The 19,324-nt window shown below is 40.4% G+C and overlaps 1 protein-coding gene across 4 annotated transcripts; it reads left to right on the top strand.

The window, feature by feature from the left end:
* Positions 1–2,616: 2,616 nt before the first annotated feature.
* On the top strand, positions 2,617–18,265 carry stx3b (syntaxin 3b). Of its 4 annotated transcripts, XR_013973776.1 has the most exons (12): positions 2,617–3,016; positions 10,071–10,145; positions 10,280–10,379; positions 10,498–10,572; positions 10,715–10,785; positions 11,342–11,450; positions 11,546–11,619; positions 12,236–12,370; positions 13,146–13,256; positions 15,292–15,411; positions 15,716–18,090; positions 18,199–18,265. XR_013973776.1 is itself a non-coding variant. In XM_080900456.1 (11 exons), the coding sequence occupies exons 1-10, from the start codon at positions 2,987–2,989 to the stop codon at positions 15,376–15,378; spliced, it is 867 nt and encodes a 288-aa protein (XP_080756582.1). In that variant the 5' UTR covers positions 2,617–2,986; the 3' UTR covers positions 15,379–15,411; positions 15,716–18,245. The 4 variants fall into 4 exon arrangements, 2 of the variants coding, with proteins under 2 accessions (XP_080756582.1, XP_080756583.1); XR_013973777.1 differs by lacking the exon at positions 15,292–15,411; XM_080900456.1 differs by having other exon boundaries at positions 15,716–18,245.
* Positions 18,266–19,324: the final 1,059 nt, after the last annotated feature.

The raw sequence follows: 19,324 nt of genomic DNA on the forward strand, positions 1-19,324 counted from the left end.
ACTGCACATGTGAAAATACGAGTACACGTATTGCACTAAAAATATGCAGTCATTATAACAGGATAGAGATGCCTGAGCTTAGGAAGATATGTGTTTGCTCCTTTCCCCTGGTTGGCTGACTTAAAACCTCCGTAACCATGATCTGATTGATTTTTATTAACACACACACACACACACACACACACACACACACACACACACACACACACACACACACACACACACACACACACACACACACCACCCCAATAACGCTGCTGTAATGCCGTCAACCCTTAGTGCTACATTTACTTTACGTTAAAACCGCGAGATTTGTCATTTCCAATAGGGAATATTATATTTCACAGTAAAGTGAACCAACCAATAAAATGTATGGTCTAAATAAGATAATTTACCTGAGAGATCATATTATGAGTCCCCCTTAATAATAAAAGCCTGTAAACAACCATGGGAGTTTTTTCTACATTCGATGGGATAAACAGTGTTTATGATTTAGTTTATAATTTATATTTTACTGTCCTGGGTCACTTGTGCAACTGGGAGTATCAAACACCACAATTAAAAATAAATACATAAATAAGTATGCTTGATCACTTGCTTTAACATGAGCTTACTTTAAAATTAAATTGTCTTCAGCTCTCTCCAAGGCTTTCTAAGGGGGGATAAAAAGTGATGTTTTATTTATAGTGCCCTCGATGGTTAAGGCAAAACATCCCAAAACGCAAATGAATAGAGGGCATCAGTAAAGACTTTGCTGTAAAGAGTAAGGTGGTGAATTCTCCAGTAATGCTGCAGGCCACCATATCAGTCATGCTGTTTTCCTCTTCAAAACTCATTAACTCTCATAACTCTTTGAACTATGACCTTGAGGTGTAAACATACTGGCATGGCAATATGATCCATGTGCTGAAATAAAAAAGAAAAGACACAGCAAAGATAGACCTGATTAATAGATGTAAACACGTTCTAATTGGTTTTAATTTAAGTTGAGTACTTTGCTCTTGACTGAAACTCTCTTAAACTATAGATTAATTGTGATGACTTTTGGTTCAGACATTCATGGTAGAAAGACGGTGAAGTTATGATCACTTATTGTAAAACATTGCCAGTGACTTCAGCAATACAGTGGTCTTCACATTTGTGGCACAACATTAGAACAACTTGTGCAATGACATTTGTGTCAGGTATTCATGTTTCCCTCTGGATCGATGATCTCGTTGCTGATTGTTATGATATTTTGATACCACGGTTAGCATTTACAGAAGATTGTTTTATACAGGAAAACTGTTACTCAATATGGCCCATCTACTAGTTGTTTTTCTCTTTCTCTGTGACCCAAGAATTAATGTGTAAGACTCACAAGCTGGTACCCCAAGGTCGAAAACACCACAGAGACGAGACCACTTCCTTACTCCCATCCTCCCTTCTTTATCTCTTAGAAAAAGGCTCGTTAAAGGCCAGGTGGTTTGTTTCAGAATTCACTAATGAAAGAACTCTGTATTCTGTGTATTTTGCTGGGATGATCATAAATTGTAGCTGAACTGATAAACTACACACAGGATACTTCTTTGCTCACAAGGCAGGAAGACGTTTCCTTATTTGGTCTGTACTGGTTTGAACTGAGAACTTGCTGACACACGAACCTTTTTTTCCTCTATATAAACTGCTGTGTATCAAATAAACCTTTGAGTCGATTGGGAAGGCAACCTAAAGCAGTCTCTGTTTTCTTGTTCTCCCAAGCTGCTCCCGAGCTCGTACTAACACGCTGAATGGCATACCTGAGTGTTACTTTAAATAATTAGGAATCTTATAAGGAAAGGACAAAACTCTGCTTATCGCTCACGCCACGGAGGAAACCCGGGATGGCAATTTCCTTCACTGATCATTTGACTTTATTTCCTCCAGCAGTAGAAAAACAAACCCTTTGTCTCACAGAACAAAGATCATGGTTCAAACCCAGTCTGGGGCCTTTCTGTCTGGAGTTGCATGTTCTGTCTAGGTACTCTAGGTTAACTGGTGATCCTAAAACTTGCTGTTGTCTGTCTCTCTGCATTACTTCTGCAGTAGATTGGCAGCCTCTCCAAGGTGTACAAGGAGTCCGGCCCTCCCACTGCTCTGGATTGGATAAGTGGAAGAAGAGGGATGGACTTTTACTTATTACTACATACCAGTGAAACTAATGACATCATGCTAATTAACCAATAATATCACAGAAAGCCCCAAAGTATAGTGGAAATTGGTATGTTAGAGTTGTTGCCTTAGTATGTTTCTGGGCATACTAACATACTATGACTTCCGTTATTACCTTCATACCTTTATACTGGTTCAACCAGGCAACTTGATATTTAACAGCATGTTGTTTAGCTGTTGTGAGACTCTGCGGATGTTTATCTTCTGTGACTCCATATCTTTCTCTAAATTCCCTCATAAGACAAAAATAATCACATTTGATTCCTTATTATATATTTTTAAAAGAGTTTCCAACAAATCCGCAGGTTAGTTAGATTATTATTCCTACAATACCTGAATGCATCACGAGTGCAGGTGGCTCAGGGCGTGGCTTCATCACCGCGATCGGGGGACTTGTCTGCGCATGCGTTAGCCATAAAAGTGCGTTTTAGAATGATTACTGGTAGCCAGCGGAGAAACAGATTATACGGCTCCACACAACTGTTGTTTTAATCCCCTGAGCGAGGAGATTTAGCAAGAAAAAAACACTGGCTTCAAACCCAGCAGCCATATTGTATGGAAAAGCGACGGAAAGACTCCTGTTTTCAGAAAAAAGTCGTTTTCTCAGGACATCTGTCAAGACTTTTGGGGAGTTTAATTTTCTGCCTCACTGGCGGTGGGTCTGTGTTGCACAGCTAGCTTGGCAGCTGGCTGAGAACTTGAGAGATTGGGACTAGTTTTTTTTTTTTTTAAACCCTTTTTGCACAATATTGTGTTTATTTCTTTATTTTAATACTGTGAAGCTAACCGCCTAAAAATGAAGGACCGATTGGAGCAGCTTAAAGCGGTAGGTAGTGTTTAGGAAACGTTGAGTTTTCTGAAAGTGTCTCCTTTTACTCATCAATATTGACTCTGTACACTCCGAAAAAGAAAAACGACCATTTTAAGATGTTTGAGGTTAGGATTTGTAAAATGAAAATTTTACACTCTTTGATTTAAACCTTTACCATAAATATATAGCATATATAAACAAACAACAATAGTGAGATATATGATGATGTAACTCATGTGATGGCTGTAGTGACATTACAGCTTGGATAATGATTGGGAATGGAAGTGCTGGATGAAAGACGTGTTTTGTGCATTCACTTCTGAGTATAAGGTTTGAAGTAGAGGTTAATTCTTATTAACTGAACTGCAGCTCAACAGGTCATATTTACCCAAGTAATTCCAGTGAAATTGAGCTTAATTTATATATCCCGGTGTATCGTGGCTAAAAATAACTTAGGTGAGTCACTCTGTTTTCATTGGTATTGATTAACTGTTGCTCGATAAAAGGGAGGACTTTATTATAGCTCTTGAAGAATGAAGGATCTGGTCCCAGCACCTTGATAATTTGTTTAACTATTTATTTAGAAATTAAGATAATCAGACATTTGACCTATACTCAATTACATGACAGCAACTGAGTGCATTTAGCCGTGTTGGCAGGTGGTGGTGAAGAATGGAGAAGAGGGGTGACTTTTTTTTTAAGGGACTTTGAGTGTGGTGTAGTTGTTGGTGTCAGATGAGATGGTCTGAGTATTTCAGAAATGATCTACTGGGATTTTTTCCCCCCCAACACCACCTCTAGGGTTTGCAGACAATGGTCTGAAAAAGAGAATGTATCCAGTAAGCGGCTGTTCTCTGGGCGAAAATCCCTTGTTGGTGTCAGAGGTCAGAGGAGAATGGCCAGACTGATTTTAGCTGATGGAAAGGCAGCAGTAACTCAAATGACCACTTATTACAGATGGGCTAAAGCAGCAGAAGACCACACCGGATGTAAATGGTAATGGTAAATGGACTCCTATATAGCGCTTTATACAACATGCAACTTTTCTTTTTTCCTATGCTTATAAGTGCTTTCTAACTGCACACATACTCAACACTCATACTCCAATGGATGCCCTGGAGAGCAACTTGTGGTTAGTATCTTGCTCAATGATATTCGGCATGCAGACTGGGGGAGCCAAGGATCAAACCACCAACCTTCCGATCAGCAGATGACCTGCTCTGCCTCCTGAGCTACAGCCACCCTGGATGTCAATCGTGTCAGCTAAGAATAGAAAACTGAGGTTATAGTTCACACAGGCTCACCAAAATTGGACAATAGAGGACTGGAAAACGTTTCATTATCTGAACAGTCTTGATTTCTGCTGCAACATTCAGGTAGTTGGGTCAGAAATTGCCGTTAACAACATGAAAGCATGGATCTTCCTGCATGTCTCAACAGTTAAGGTTGCTGGTAGTGGTTTAGTGGTGTGGGGGGTGTTGTCTTTACACACTTTGAGTTCCTTAATATCAACGGAGCGTTGTTTACCTGAGTATTGTGTTGACCGTGTCAACTAGATCTTACTTCAGTAGAGTACCTTTGGGATGCGGTGAAACGAGAGATTCACATCATGGACATGCTGCCAACAAATGTGCAGCAACATTGTGATACAATCCTGTCAGGATGGACTGAAAAGAAGGTTTCTGGCATGCCATGAAAAATCAAGGCAGTTCTGAAGGAATGGGGTTCTAGCAAAGTGGCCAGTGGGTCTATATCAATAATGGTGCAGTACAGCGCGAATCTCCCACATTTTCATATCACTGGCCTCTTCTTTTCTGAATTGGGTTATGCTGCTGCTGTTGTACAGTAACTCATGATGGCGTGTGTTGAGGGATGTTGTGTTGCTATAGCTACCTAAAACTGCTGGTCAAATATTTGCTGTGTTTTAAAATTGTTTGAGCAGTGGTATTCCTCACTTGCCCCCACTCCCAGATATCTTTATCACAACACAGTTGGCTTTACATTAAAGGAAGTACAGATGTAAGCAGAACTAGGTCAGACATGTGTTTATAAGCAGGCCGTGTGACATTTTTAATTTTTCTCCAGTAATACTTGCGTCTTTTCCGACTACCTCGACCTGCCTTTACTCCTGTGTTTCTTTATCTTCCCACCTTATCCCCCTGTCTTCATTTCCCTCCTTGAGTTTCCTTTCTAATGTTTAACTTGCCGACAGTAATCTAGGCTGTGTGTGTGTATGTGCGCGTTCATGTCAATGTTTGCTTACGCCACTGGCATCATTATCGCATCACCTGACGTACTGAAGACCTTGGCACTTTTATAAACCGTATGAAGTGTAGAATCGTAATTTGCTGAAGTTATTGTACTGTTACATGTGGCAGCTTATTGGCCAAGCTCCACTTTACGCTTGTTTTATTTGACTATTTTTAGAGAAATACTGAGAGGAGAAGTTGGTAACCTCACTTGTGAGCTAGACTAACATGACTGTTACTTTCTGTTGTTCTGCCTTTCTGTTCCCTCATAGTATTTTCAAATGCACTTTCATTTAAGCTCATCTGGTTTTCAGTTCTGTGTCTTCAGTGACGAGCTGGGGTTCTGGTGCTGCTCTGCTTCCTAGCCTGACCGGCACAAATCGTAAATGGAGTGCAGTTACGTAGCACTTTATTAGTCTTATCAGTCACTGAAAGCACTTTACACCCAGTGGTAAAAATGTAACAGCGTAAACATGCCGTCTTCATTGCCATATGGAGTTTTTAAATCCCTTGTCAGATGCTTTGCATCAACACAACTGCTGATGGACTAAATAGGCTTCTGTCACCACGCTGCTGTAAATCTGACCCCAGGTCCCTGTGCTACTGCTTTTAAAGGTAGCAGCTCATTTTTAAACCATCCCACAGAAAATGCTGTTGCTCAGACAGCAGTAACTAACATTTCTTGTTATTATGGATTTTATCTGATTATTTTCTGCATTATTTATCGACAAATTGTCCAAAAACTGAACTTCATATTAGCCTGAAGAAACAACAAATCCTTACAAATGACTTTCCAAAGTGGTTTTCTTCTTTTTGCTTGGCTGTTAACTTTTTATTGATCATCAAAACCTCTGCTGTTTTTATATTTGTTTCTTTTTTCTGGTTGGTCGATCTTGTCCTGTAGCTCTACTGGTGCCCACATAGTTTCAACTCCACTATCACTATTCTGTGCTGCGTGTTTGATGTTTTCTAATCGTGATGTCCACTTGACCTAATTTTACCCACTGTGCAGCCATCAAAATCTTAAATGCAATCTTCTGCATGAGATTATAGCTGTCATGCTTTTTGTTTTTGTTATTCTATTTTTTTATTTCTAAGCGAGCAAATCTAATTCACCAACAGTCGGGCTGGATTTTGGCTCGCAGCACCATTTAAAGCTCGTGTTAGATATTGTTACATAAACCTTGTTCACCTGTCTAAACATGCCTCCCAAATATTTGACATCTCGCAAACCAATCATGAAGAGTTGACCATCTCCCAAACTTTAAGCTGAAATGGTTCGTAGGAGTTTGATCCAAGAATTTCTTTGTGTCTTCTGAAGTGAAGTAAAGTGTTAAGATGAGCAAGTGAGTTTATTGAGTAATGCTGTTAAAGTTTTCTTGATGACTTGGATAAGGTCACTGCCTCTGACTGTTCCTGTCATTATCATGATGTTTTTACAAGCTGTGTGTGTGTGCGTGTCTTTGTGGTCTTTGGTTGTTTGGTTTGGTGCACACATCACTCCCTTTCCTCTTGTTTTTGCTGAATGAGAGACACTGGAAGGAAGTGAGTGCTTGGTCTTATCTCACAAGAGCAGAAATGCAGTGTGAGAGTGTGCGTGAGCCTGAGTGGTGCGTTTGATGAATAACTCTCTGAGAGATTCAAAAGCAAGCACTATGTCCTGGAAACTCTCGGTTCAACTACTGCTGTAGGTACGCCAGCCTGAAGCAAATGGTCTCGGCTACATTTGCAATTCAAATTTTCGATGAAGGCTGGAAGGTTAAAGGCCAAGTCTAAAAGTCAGCATTCGTGCAGTTGCAGTAAATGTTACTGCCTAGAAGGGTTAATGATTACTTTCAATACTGATGAATCTGCTGATTATTCTCTCAGTTAATCATTTTTGTCTGTAAAATGTCAGGAAATGTTGAAACTGTCCAGAAACTGAGGACCGCAAAAGAAAATGCTTACTGTTTGAATATGACAGTGAAAAGAAGCACAACAGGTGCACAGGACAGGTGCAGTGTGAATGAACCGTAATATTTATTGAGCTTACTATTGTAAATACTGTGTGTGAGTCAGCTAATATGAGATCAGAGGCATTAAACCGATGACGTCTTAACATTTTCCAAGCCTCGACTTTGACCTGGGTGCACACCTGAAGAGCCAAAGGTTTCACAAATTTATTAAAATACAAATTCCGAAATGATAATATATAAGACTGTTATTTGTGAAATGGGCCTCTCCATAACATACAACGCCCAAACCTCAGATAATATACAGCAAATACATCTTTAATTTCCAACATACATTATTATACTAACCTAAATCAGTGCTTTGAAGCTTATTCCAAATTTGTGGACCTCTGCAGGTCACACAGAGTCACCTGTTACAAAGCACAAACTCTGGACAAATGCCTGGAACAGCTCATCGGGTGTCTGATCAGAATATATTTAACTTAAAAGCAGAAGTAATTAGAAGGGAGGAAGCAAATAGGGCTGCTTTTTCTTTTCTCGCTTTATCAAACGCAGTCACGGCGTGGCCGTGATGTCCGTTCACTCTGCCTCAGTTTTGTTAAAGTCAGCTTAGAGTGAAAATTGGGTTGACGTCTTGGAGCCTGCCTCTGGTCCTAGATGTTAAATATTCACTGCCAGTGCTTGGTGCGTGCGTAGCAAACCATCAGTGCTGACTTGTGTTTACTGCCCGTCACTTGTGACACGTATAGTCAGCAGCGTGAAGCATTCTGATGAAATGCTGGATGTAAACTGATTAGGGTCAGGCTGAGCTGCTAACCAGGAAGCAATTTCATTAGTATAGCTTTGCATGAAGACTCACGGTCTAAACTGTGTTCGGTGGCTTTTCCAACCCAAACAGAAAAACTTCAGAAAAAAGAAATTAAACAGAAAATCTCTCTAAAATAAATGTGTAAAGTTGTAACTTAAATTAAGCTAATTGTTTTGTTTTGACTCTACTTTGTTTAAAGAAAGCACAGCTGCTTATTTTATTTTTATAAATTCAATATATCGTCTAGCAGTGTGATTTGAATACACTTCCTTTAATGTTGTTTGAGGTTTCGTATTTACCCTACAGATAGAGATATCCTTCTTCTCACCAGACTCCAGCCAGTTTGTTTAGCTTGACGTTGAGATGGGAAATACTTCCCCTAGCAGCACCTCTAAAGCTCACAACTAACCACATTATAATCCATGCGAGGACCAAAGTGTTGAAGTTTCAGGGTGTGGTTTTTATAGGTGAATACCAGACTTAACTTCTGGCTGGGAACAGGAACTTCCTGGAGCCTCCACTGCTGACCTAATTTTTTTTTTTTTTTTTTTTTTTTAAGTTTGCACCGGTGTTAAAGGTTTAATTTAAATGCTGTTATTGTAAGGTTTTAGAGATACAAAAAATAACAAGTGCAGAGTTTAATGGACTCGGACGTAGCTTTGAATTATTTAAACAGAGGTTTGGAGCCCCCAGGGGGATGCTGGATCAGTAGTTAAGACAGTGGATGGAAGATTGGTTTTGAACCATGGCTGGTTTGTTATGTCATTATTTATTTATGTATTCTTTTTATCTATCTAATTGCAAATATCATGGCAAACATACTTTATTGCTTAAGTAATATGTAATACATGAGAAAAGTCTTAGATGGGTTAGAGCTACAGGATGATCCAACTGTTATAAAATAGCTCAGTTGCATGGATGACCTCCACATGCCTGTTTGCACTCCAGACAACTACTGGGCATCCTCTGGATGTGATCCTCCCAGATCTGGATCGGGAAATCTGCAAGCTAGTCTGTGGTGCTGTTTGACAGTGTTGGAGGCACCGATATCGAGGTTATTTTTCTGCAAGACCCAGCAGTTCATTTTTGTCCTCTGTCGTTGACATGAGTCTGAGACCTCTATGTCAAGCACAATTTATGGAGTCTAGGGGAAATCCAGGCTTTCCATTGATGTTACATGTGTGGCGGCTGGGTTAACAGAGCACATGGACTTTCTTTTCAAAATGACAGAAACTGCAGCTTCCACATTTTATGGCTTTGAGGGAGGTTAAATTATACTTTTTTGCTAATATTAAGATTCTGGTGTTTGAGCTTAAATTGTTTGTTCAAGTTGAGAGTCTTAACTTTGATTTGGTGGGATTTCAGAAATGTACAGTATTTTTACCCCTTGTAAAACAAAACTTTTAGTGTACCTTGTAGTGGACTGCAGGACTTACTACCTCACATTTTCAACCAATGTCACTACTTCAGGACACATGCTTCACATGCACACACAAGCTAAGAGATTTATTTTGTCTTTTATCCTGTTGATTTATGTAACTAATAATAATGTGCTGAAAATGCACTAAACTACCTCTCCATACTGAAATTAGGTCAAAATTGTTTTTTTGCATGAAACATGAAAGCAGGACAACGCTGCCCACAATCACCAAACAGGAAGTCCTCTGATTAAAGTTGTATAAACTCAGTTTCAGCCCTTTTGTCTTCTTGCAGGTTGTTGTAAGGCATTTTGAATAGTTAACATTTTACTGATGTCCTAAACAAATGGCTGGTTTTGGATTTAAAAATTAATTTTAGGGGGTTTTGCATGGACCTTTAATGCAGTGCAGTGTTAACAGCGCTGGTTTTCTTTCTGGCGATGCCCCAAAATATGGATTAAATCATTAATACCATAATTGTGCAGCAACTAGTCGGCTCTTAACCTAAAGACAACAGGTTGACAAGGAAAAATTTTGGATGGGCTTGTTCTACATGAAGAATGAAAAGCTATTGAGAAACATAGGGCCTGCGGGCCTACCACCTCACGCTCTTAGTCCTGCTCTTTCTGTTTATTCTTATAGGTGTGTGATCAAGATGATGATGATGTGGAGATTGCTGTGGACAACGCAGGCTTCATGGATGAGTTCTTTTCTGAGGTAAGTGCTGCTATGGGTGTATGTATGCACTGAGTGTGATTGTTTTGCTTCACTTGCATTCACGAGGACCTGCGTGTTCTAAGATGGTGTGATTTGCATGTGTTTGCCATTTGCGGTGTGTCCTTGTGTTACAGATCGAGGTAATCAGAAACAACATTGAGAAAATCGATGAGAATGTGACAGAAGTGAAAAAGCTTTACTCTGTCATCTTGTCTGCTCCCACATCAGATCAGAGTAAGAAATCACCACCAGCTCTGACATTTACTTCATTTTTTTGCGTTACAAAATAACACAACATTGATCAGGAAAGGCATCAGCACTGAAAATCTGCACTATGCTGTATCCTGCACAGAAACACAGGAGGACTTGGAGGCGATCACCAATGACATAAAGAAGTTGGCCAACGGTGCGAGGAACAAACTCAAGAGTGAGTCCCGCTCCCATTTCTACATACAGCCTGTCATTATGAATAACTTGTATGTCTATTGGATTAGTAAACAAGTGAATAGTGGTGTTATATTTAATCAGTTCAAGGTTGTTTAAGTGAAGTAACTCTGCCTTCTTCCCAGCCATTGAGAGGAATCTGGAGTCAGAAGAGCAGGAGAGGGTGTCGGCTGACACGCGGATACGTAAATCACAGGTAAATCATCTCCTTCAGACGATTCAAGTAACCTTCTGAGAAAGCGCTTTTCTTGCAAACTTCCCCCTCATGCTGGGCTTTGTATGTGAGGTTGATTTTTTTCTGATGGTCTTATTTGTTGTATTTTAGGTAAAAGTAGGTTAAGAGAGAATTAAGAGAAGAGGGTGCTTGTTAATACTTCTGCTTTAAGACTTTAATAAATGTTTAGCATTTCTAAAATATTCCATTTCAATCAATCAACAAGAGTTGCTTCAAGGTGCTTCATATAGTAAGGTAAAGACCCTACAACAGTACAGAGAAAACACAGAAAACTCCAACAATAAAATGAAACCCTATGAGCAAGTGCTTTGGCGATTGTGGGAAGGAAAAACTTCCTTTTAACAGGAAGAAACCTCCAGCAGAACGAGGTTTGGGGCGGGGCAGCCATCTGCCGCAACTGATCAGGCGTGAAGGGAGGAAGACGGGACAAATACATGTCTTTGTCTTCAGGTTTCTGCTTTCATCATTTAAAAGTGTTACTTATAAGCTCTTCCATTGTTATTCTGTTACCTCCCAGCATGCAGTGCTGTCTAGGAAGTTTGTGGAGGTGATGACAAAGTATAATGAAGCTCAGGTGGATTTCCGGGAGAGGAGTAAAGGACGTATTCAGAGACAGCTCGAGATCAGTGAGTCACAACGACGCCAACAAAGACATTTGACGGTTCCATTGTCGCCTTTGTCATTAATCCCGCTCCTTTTCCTTTTTCCCTTTCCTCTCCAGCTGGAAAAGCAACTACGGATGAAGAACTAGAGGAGATGTTGGAGGGTGGTAATGCTTCTGTGTTCACTGCAGGGGTAAGAGTGTGCGTTTGTGCACGTATATGCATTTTCCTTAACGTACCTTAACGTTAACTCCACCATGATGTGGTTGAACTGTGAAAGCCGAGTTGTCAGTTTCTCAGTAAAACTTAAACTGCTTGTGTCAGCTAATTATTGGCGCTTAGGAGTCGACCTGACTCGCACTCAGTCTGCTCATGACACACTGAGATAAGGAGCATTGTGTTGTGTTGCTTTGGCTACACGCAGCAGCTGGAAAAACTTGAAAATGTAGCCAAGATTCTCTGAGCTCACGTTGATAAAAAATACACAAGTAGGGAGGAATTTCTTGCACAAGGACGCACAGCTTGACTTGATATTTTCAGATACGGTGTCTCACATTCCTGTAACAAACAGGCTAGACTTTGACCTCACTTAACTGTTAAGGAATCCAACTGCTGGGCAGGACGGGACTGTTGTGTAGTGGTGTCCTTGAATAGATTTTAGATTTTTAGGCTGTATCACAACAACTGTTTTCTAGCTTGGTGCCGTTTTAAGTGAATACACATTGATTTGAATCAATGCCAAATATTCATTTAGCCACCTGTGTTTAAACTGATGCTGTTCGGTAATGTTAAGCCTCTCCTTTGCGCAGATTATAGACTCGGGGATCTCCAAACAAGCCCTGAATGAGATTGAAGCCAGACACAAAGACATCGTCCGTCTAGAGAGTAGTATTAAGGAGCTGCACGATATGTTTGTAGACATCGCCATGCTGGTCGAGAGCCAGGTACGGTCCTCTGCATCCACCTGCCTGTCATTTGATTCTAGTTATTTGCTTGTTCATTCATTGAATTCATCCTTAAATCCTCTCCATGGCTTTGTGTTCAGCCCTCATTGTATCCAACTCTTTGCACATCATTACTCTGTTTACTCTTTTCCAGCTGTATGTCTTTCCTTTACTCTTTGCGCTCTTCTGCCACTGTCACCTCCATCCCATCGCTCAGCGTTAACGGTACCAATACAAATAATAATAGAATAAATCATCAAGGTCAACAAACGTCTAACTAGCTGGTACAGGGACATTACTGTTAGCCTCTTAACTAAATATAACCACATATTTCTTGTTGCTTGCAAAATGCTGTCTGAGGAAAAGGCTTTGTAAGGTAAGGGTTGTTGTTATGCACATGTTTCATGTTGTGCTGTGAGATTGTTTTGGATATTTTTTTTTTCCTGCCAGTTTTAATTCCAGTTTTACGTTTGAAAGTTTGAATTACAGAAGAGAACTAGAAGGGTGCTTGCAGAGCTAATTCTCCACCAAGGCTGATGTCCTGGATCTCTCTTTATAGATCTCTATATGAGGCTATAAAAAGTGATTCAAGTTAAAATTAAATGTCAGAATTCAAAACAAACCCCTGAGATCCTCAGTGCAGGTGTTGGCAATCTAACTGTTCAGTGAACATGTAATACCCCTCTAACCGGATTTATTCCTCTGTATTTAACCCAATCTGCTTCTCATTTCTGCTTAAGTGTCAGTACCTTACAGAATGTTGCATGTTTTTCAGGGTGACATGGTAGAAAACATAGAGCAGAATATATCCAAGTCAGTGGACCACATAGTAGCAGCAAAGGAGCAGACCAAAAAAGCTGTAAGGTATCAGACCAAAGCACGCAAGGTAATGTCTTTCTTTTTTCTTTCTTTCCAGTCATAGCACCAAGCCGCTTTTGTCTTTTTTTTCCTGCTTATCTTCTGTACACTGTTGCACTCCTCACTGTTTGCCACACTTAAACCACATAGTGTGCCTACATATCCTCCCTTCACCATGTCTCTCTCACCCTCCCTCACCCAGTACTCGCACACGTTGCCATTCGCAACAACTGTTGCATTGCTGGTGCTTGTCTTTTTCTCTCTCTTTCTGTTTAATTTCACTGCTACGTTTCTTTACCTCTGATGCCGTTTACATCAGGGTGGAATGATTGACAGGATCGAGAGCAACATGGACCAGTCGGTGGGCTTTGTGGAGCGCGCTGTTGCAGACACTAAAAAAGCTGCAAAGTTTCAGCAAGAGGCTCGCCGTGTGAGTGATAATCATCGAAAACAATGGTCAGGTTTCCCAAAAGCACTGGAATTATTTATTTAATAACTTTGCATTTACAAATCTAGTTAGTTCTGAACAAGCAGGACAAAGATTAAAAATTACAATTAAACAGAATAACTTTGACACCATGGGACAAAAAAAACTGCGTTCTCCAGCCTGACTGATTGTGAATTAGAATATGTTCGGCATATGGAAATGTAGTCTGCTTTCTTCTCTCTCATGTTGAGTAGAACTGCACCGTCATGCAGGTGTAATGCAGGTTGTACAGGGTAGTAAACCCTGTAAAAAGTCCTTCAGGCTAAACAAAAAAAATATTGTCAAGAAAGAATTATCTTAACTTTTGAAGTCTAAGTCATCATCAGTGAAAAGTGCTAACTCTGTTCACAAAATAATCGACTTTTGGCTTTTGAAAATTGTTCTCTTAAAAGCTAAGGTAAGTCTCAGAGGTACTTTGACCTCTGAGACTTGATTTCAAACATAGAAGCTTGACCTTCAACATTTACATGTTAGTGACTCATTAAATGCAGTTATTGGGGTTTTTTTCTGAATTTCGTGCCAGAGGTAATCACAGTCCACAATAAGCTGTTCAAGCAATAATGAAACCAAAACAAAGTAAAGATGTCTCCCAGTCTCTACTGGTTAACCTTCCTTTTCATGTTTAGACTTTCAGTTTACCCTGTTCAGCCTGGCAGGTGCCCTTAAAAGATCTGTAACATTAACTCCCCTAATTTAGATTTATACACACTGATAGCATTAACTAGTGTGGAGATGATACAGCTCTGTTAACTACCATTGGATTGCATACCATCAGTGTGTGGGATGGTTAAAAACAAACAACCTGTCACAAGCTCTTGTGCGGTGTCATTTCCTGTCCTCAGAAGGATCCAGATCCTAGAGAGGCCTGCACACAGTCCTCAACCCGACAATCGTCAAGCAGGAGTCCTGAAGGCAACTCCTGCTCATGGTTGTTTTTTATTTTCAGGTTGGGAATAGTTGGAATTCCTCTTCCACTAGAGGATGCTTTTGGGAAACCTGTTTGAAGACCATTCCCACCTCCCCCTGTGGTGACTTGTGCTCTCCGATCCCCTCTACCTGCTCCGTTACCAACCTGTGGCCTGTGGAACCCTGTGCTTTAAACACCACTGTGACCTGCCCAGCAACACGTAGCAGAATAAAAAGCATCCTCCCTCCCTCCCTCCCACCAACACACACACACACACACACACACACACACACAGAGCTTCTTTTCTTTCTGTCCTTTCTCTTCAGCTTCATCCTCACTGTGTTGATGTGCAGTTTACACATGAAGGCTGTAACCACAACCGCTGCTGTGTTGTAGGGTTGGAGATGTTGTGTGCTTGCTTCTGGCTGTTACAGATTATGTGTGTGTGTGTGCAAAGGCAAACTGTTGTATTTTCAGGACAACAACAATCAACCCTGACCCTGTTTCAGTCTTGTGCAATACTAATGTGCAGAGTTTTTGTGGTAAATAAGCCTCAAGAGTAATCGATGTTATCTGATACATCTGCTGTTGTCAAGTAAAGACCTGCTGTCCTGCTGTTTTTACACTGACATTGGATCTGATAATTTATGTCCTAATTGTCCCCAACAGAAACTGGTGATAATAATTGTGATTGTGGTGATCTTGGTGATCATAGTGGCTCTGGCAATCGGATTGTCAGTGGGATTAAAGAAATGATGATGAATTATTTGAGTAAGAGAAGCGCTAAGGGTGAATAATTGAGCAAATACCTGCTGTATAATGGGTGTGTGTCTGTTAGGCATGCTTTGGGAAGGAGTTTGCACTTCCTTTGAGGCTCAGTGTGTGTTTTCTTACTATCCAGAGGGCTTACTCGAGGTGTGTGTGCTTGTTTGAAGTACTTTGGGTGTGTTGTTGTTCTCCTGTTCTGGGCCTCTTGCCTCTGGTTACTGTAGTGGCGAATTAGTTCCTGCTGGTGTTAAGTTTGTGGGTGCTTTTCAGTTGTAGGTATCCCATCATCAACGCTGTTTCTGTGTATGTTTCTCCCTCTCTGTAGAAGATCATCATTATTGCTGTGGTCTGTGCCGTGGTTCTTCTCATTATCCTCATCATCATCCTCACCCAGACACTATAGGGCTGATCGCTGCCATCATCTCATCATCTGTGTATTCAACATCCTCACCATTATTCATCAGCCTGCCTGCAGAAGGAAAAACTGATCCTGATCACTCCATATGGGTATAAGAATATTTAACCTGCAGATCTTTTCAATCGAATAAAACACACTGAAGGTCTCCCTCACTTTTGGACAATTGAGGATGCTCTCCTGCGAATGAGGAAACAAGACCAAAGCTGACATATGAGGTACATTGTCTATTGTACCTCTGTGAAGGCGAAAAGGGAATTGGGAAATAAAACATCACTTCAGTGTCACTAAACATTTCACTGTTCAACATTTGCTGCCAAAGAATCAGCTGGGAAGCGTTTGTCATCTGAAAGCTTTCAGAAGCACATAAACCCCCTGATTTATTTGAGCCTTGATATGATTTTTATGATTGAAAATCTCCCCAGTGAACTTTCACTGCTGTGGGATTTCTTTTTGTTGTTGTTCTTGTTAGGGTTTGGGGAGTTCCAGCACTTTAACATTTCCAAATGCGTAGCTCAGATATGTGTAATTATCACTGGTTGTTAAAAAAACAAAAACAAATATGAAGGATTGCACTTATGGGAACACATTTCATGAACTTACAGGCGCGTGTGATGAACGCTCATTACTTGCTTACTTGTAGCAGCTGAAATTTGATCCTTTTCACAACCCAAACCAAAGCTTTTACATGTATAGACACAGTTACTCCTCCTGTTAAAGTGCTGTAGAAATATTTCAATGCCAAAGGAGTTTTAGAGAGTCTGGTAGTAACACTAGTGGTTTGTTTCCCGTAAGTGCCAGAATAGTCTTTTTGTATTTATTCTACTGTTCTAAGACATGTTGCTTATGACGTCACATACAAATGGGCACTCTGTAAAGTATCCGTGGCTAGTCTTGTCTTACTACTAGGAAATGCCTTAACAGGCACGTTTTAGGTTTTACTACTGAGTTGCCAGTTTTAGACACAGTCCTGCAGTACATCTGATGTTTGCGAAGGTGATAATGTTCAGTTTTTGTTTACACAGCCTTAGGATGTAATGGTTTGACATTTTTAACAGAGGCTGTATGTGTGCTGCTCTTTACTTCATAGGTGTGTCTAACATTTAGACTGCCCTCATTAGTGAATGTGGGGGGTGGGGACAATATTACAAACACCTCTTACTGTAACCAGTTCATCCGCACCACAAAGTACGTCCTCCAAAAAGCCCATCGAGTCTTAATGAACAATTTCAACTAAAATGAACATTATACCTTCTTTTTTTATTTAAAGAAGTCATTTTAATGTACATAGAAAACTTGTATTTTCAAAAAAAAGACGACAGGATTTTTGCAGGGCTGTGTATTAGATCACATTAGCTTTAGCAACATGTACCTCCCTGTTGGATTCAGTAATGGTTGTCCATCATCATTTCATTCATTTCATTTCAGACAATCTTTGGAACTGACAGTTTACCAAACCAAAGTGCACAGGTTGTCATCCAGTGGCTTTAACAGGGTAATTAAAGCACATGATTCCAGCCGTACATAAAATCAGTACCAACCAGTCATGAGGAGAAGCCCTGACATAAGGGAGTAGGCCGATTTCAGTAAAACAATGTTGTAATTTAAGCATGAATTAAATTTTAAACTGTGGTTTTGTATGAAGCATTTGAAAATGAGAATCCCGCAGCATCATCATCATTTAGGGGCACAATCCATTTTATTTGAGCCGTTGGCGCAGACTGGAACATAAGAGAAAATTGAAGCTTTTTTTTTTACCTGTGTAAATGTCAATGATTTTATCAGAAATTAAAGATTTTATGTGTTAAATTACCCAGTGTTTATTTGTCGTGTTTGACTTGCAGAAATGGAATTATGTAACTGAATTTTACATTCTGATGACTGCTTGTTGCAAAGTGGTGTGTGTGTTTTATTGGAGTGTAGTAGCTGCTGTCAGCATGTTAACCACAGTGTTGCAAAGTACAGCTTTTAAAGACTGGTGCACACGTGTCAAAAAAGGGGGTAAGTCGTTTCACCTTTCCTGTCTCTTTACACACACAGTTACACACAAACCTCTATAACCCTTTGTTCTGCTTTTGCTCAATTGTTTCCTCAAACCAGTGTCGATCAATGTTGATAATTGCGTCGGCTCGCAAAGTAAAGCCTGATTCCTCTCTTTATCGTCTGACTGTGTTTCTGATTGCGTCTCCAGAAAAAGATGATGATTACATTGTGCTGTGCCATCATTGGGATCGTTGGGTTCTCCTATCTCTACAGCTTCTTCTCATAAAAACCGTTTTACACAGGTAAAAGACAAAAAAAACACCTGCATCAGCCTTTCAGTGCTATTGTTTATGCGGACTCTCTGAATGCTTAAAGACTGCATTTCTTTTGTCTCTGTGTGGTGTTTGTAGGCACGAAGGATTTCTCCAAAAATTAGGAATATTCCCCTGATGCTCCTTCATACCCCCCCCCCCCCCCCCCCCCCATTTATATACAATAAAGTATTTAAAAACAAAAAATCACATCCGTCCCATTCACTTTCTCTTTTATTATTAATTGAAATGTAAACAATTTTCTTGCTATATGAAGTGTTTGAAATGTATTGTGTGTCGATGTCTCAGCCTGACTGTTCACAGCCAGGTGACTTGACTCGTGATTTGTAATCATATACTCTACCGCCTCCTGGTGGTGCATCAAGGGAAAACCCCATATTTAGAGAAATTATCTTTTTCAGGATAAAATAAAACTTTGGAAGAACACATTTTAATCATTTTCTTTTCTTTATTTTTTTAAATATACATATTTAATTATTTTACTGTCTCGGCTCCAAAATGATCTGTTCCAAAGTGTCCAGTTTAGTGGTATTTTCTGGCCTGTTTGTCATAATTATGATTAAAAATGTGCGTGACTTTGTGTGTGAGATCTGTCTGATGGTGTTTTCCGTAACAGCGGCTGTCAGTCGCTCACTGGCTGTGTTGTCTCTGTAAAGCCTGTTATGTAATAAAATTTCTGTGCGTTACATCAAGTGCTGTGTGCGGCTCGCTTCTTGCATGAGGCTCAGCTGATCGCCTCTTTGCGTGGAGGGATCCCGATGACCCTGACTTGCATAGAATCGGCCGTGTGGAGCTATTTTCCTATGTCAAAGACGTAAATGCAGCAGCTGATATAAGCACGACTTTGCATCCGCGGATGAAGACCCTTCCTGACCTCGTTTCATCCCCATCTCGCTGTTCTTCCTAACCAGCTGCAAGCCCCACCCAACCACACGATGCGGGGCAAGCAGTAGATGAGGGTGCGCTCGTTTTCCTGTTCTGTGTTTGCCGGATCCATGCTTTTATATTCTTCACGCCACATTCAGACACCAGCCAAATGTCGCAGAACAAACGGAGACTTTTCCAGTCTCAATGGTCAAGTTTTGGTAACTGCGTGTAAATTGTAGCATCAGTTTCCAGTTCTTAAATGACAGAAGTGGTCTCCTGCTACTGTAGCCCATTTGCTTGAAGGTTCAACGGGTTTAGAGATGCTCTTCTGCACACC

The sequence above is a fragment of the Rhamphochromis sp. 'chilingali' genome (assembly GCF_963969265.1).
Source record: "Rhamphochromis sp. 'chilingali' genome assembly, chromosome: 13".
Classification (NCBI taxonomy): Eukaryota; Metazoa; Chordata; class Actinopteri; order Cichliformes; family Cichlidae; genus Rhamphochromis; species Rhamphochromis sp. 'chilingali'.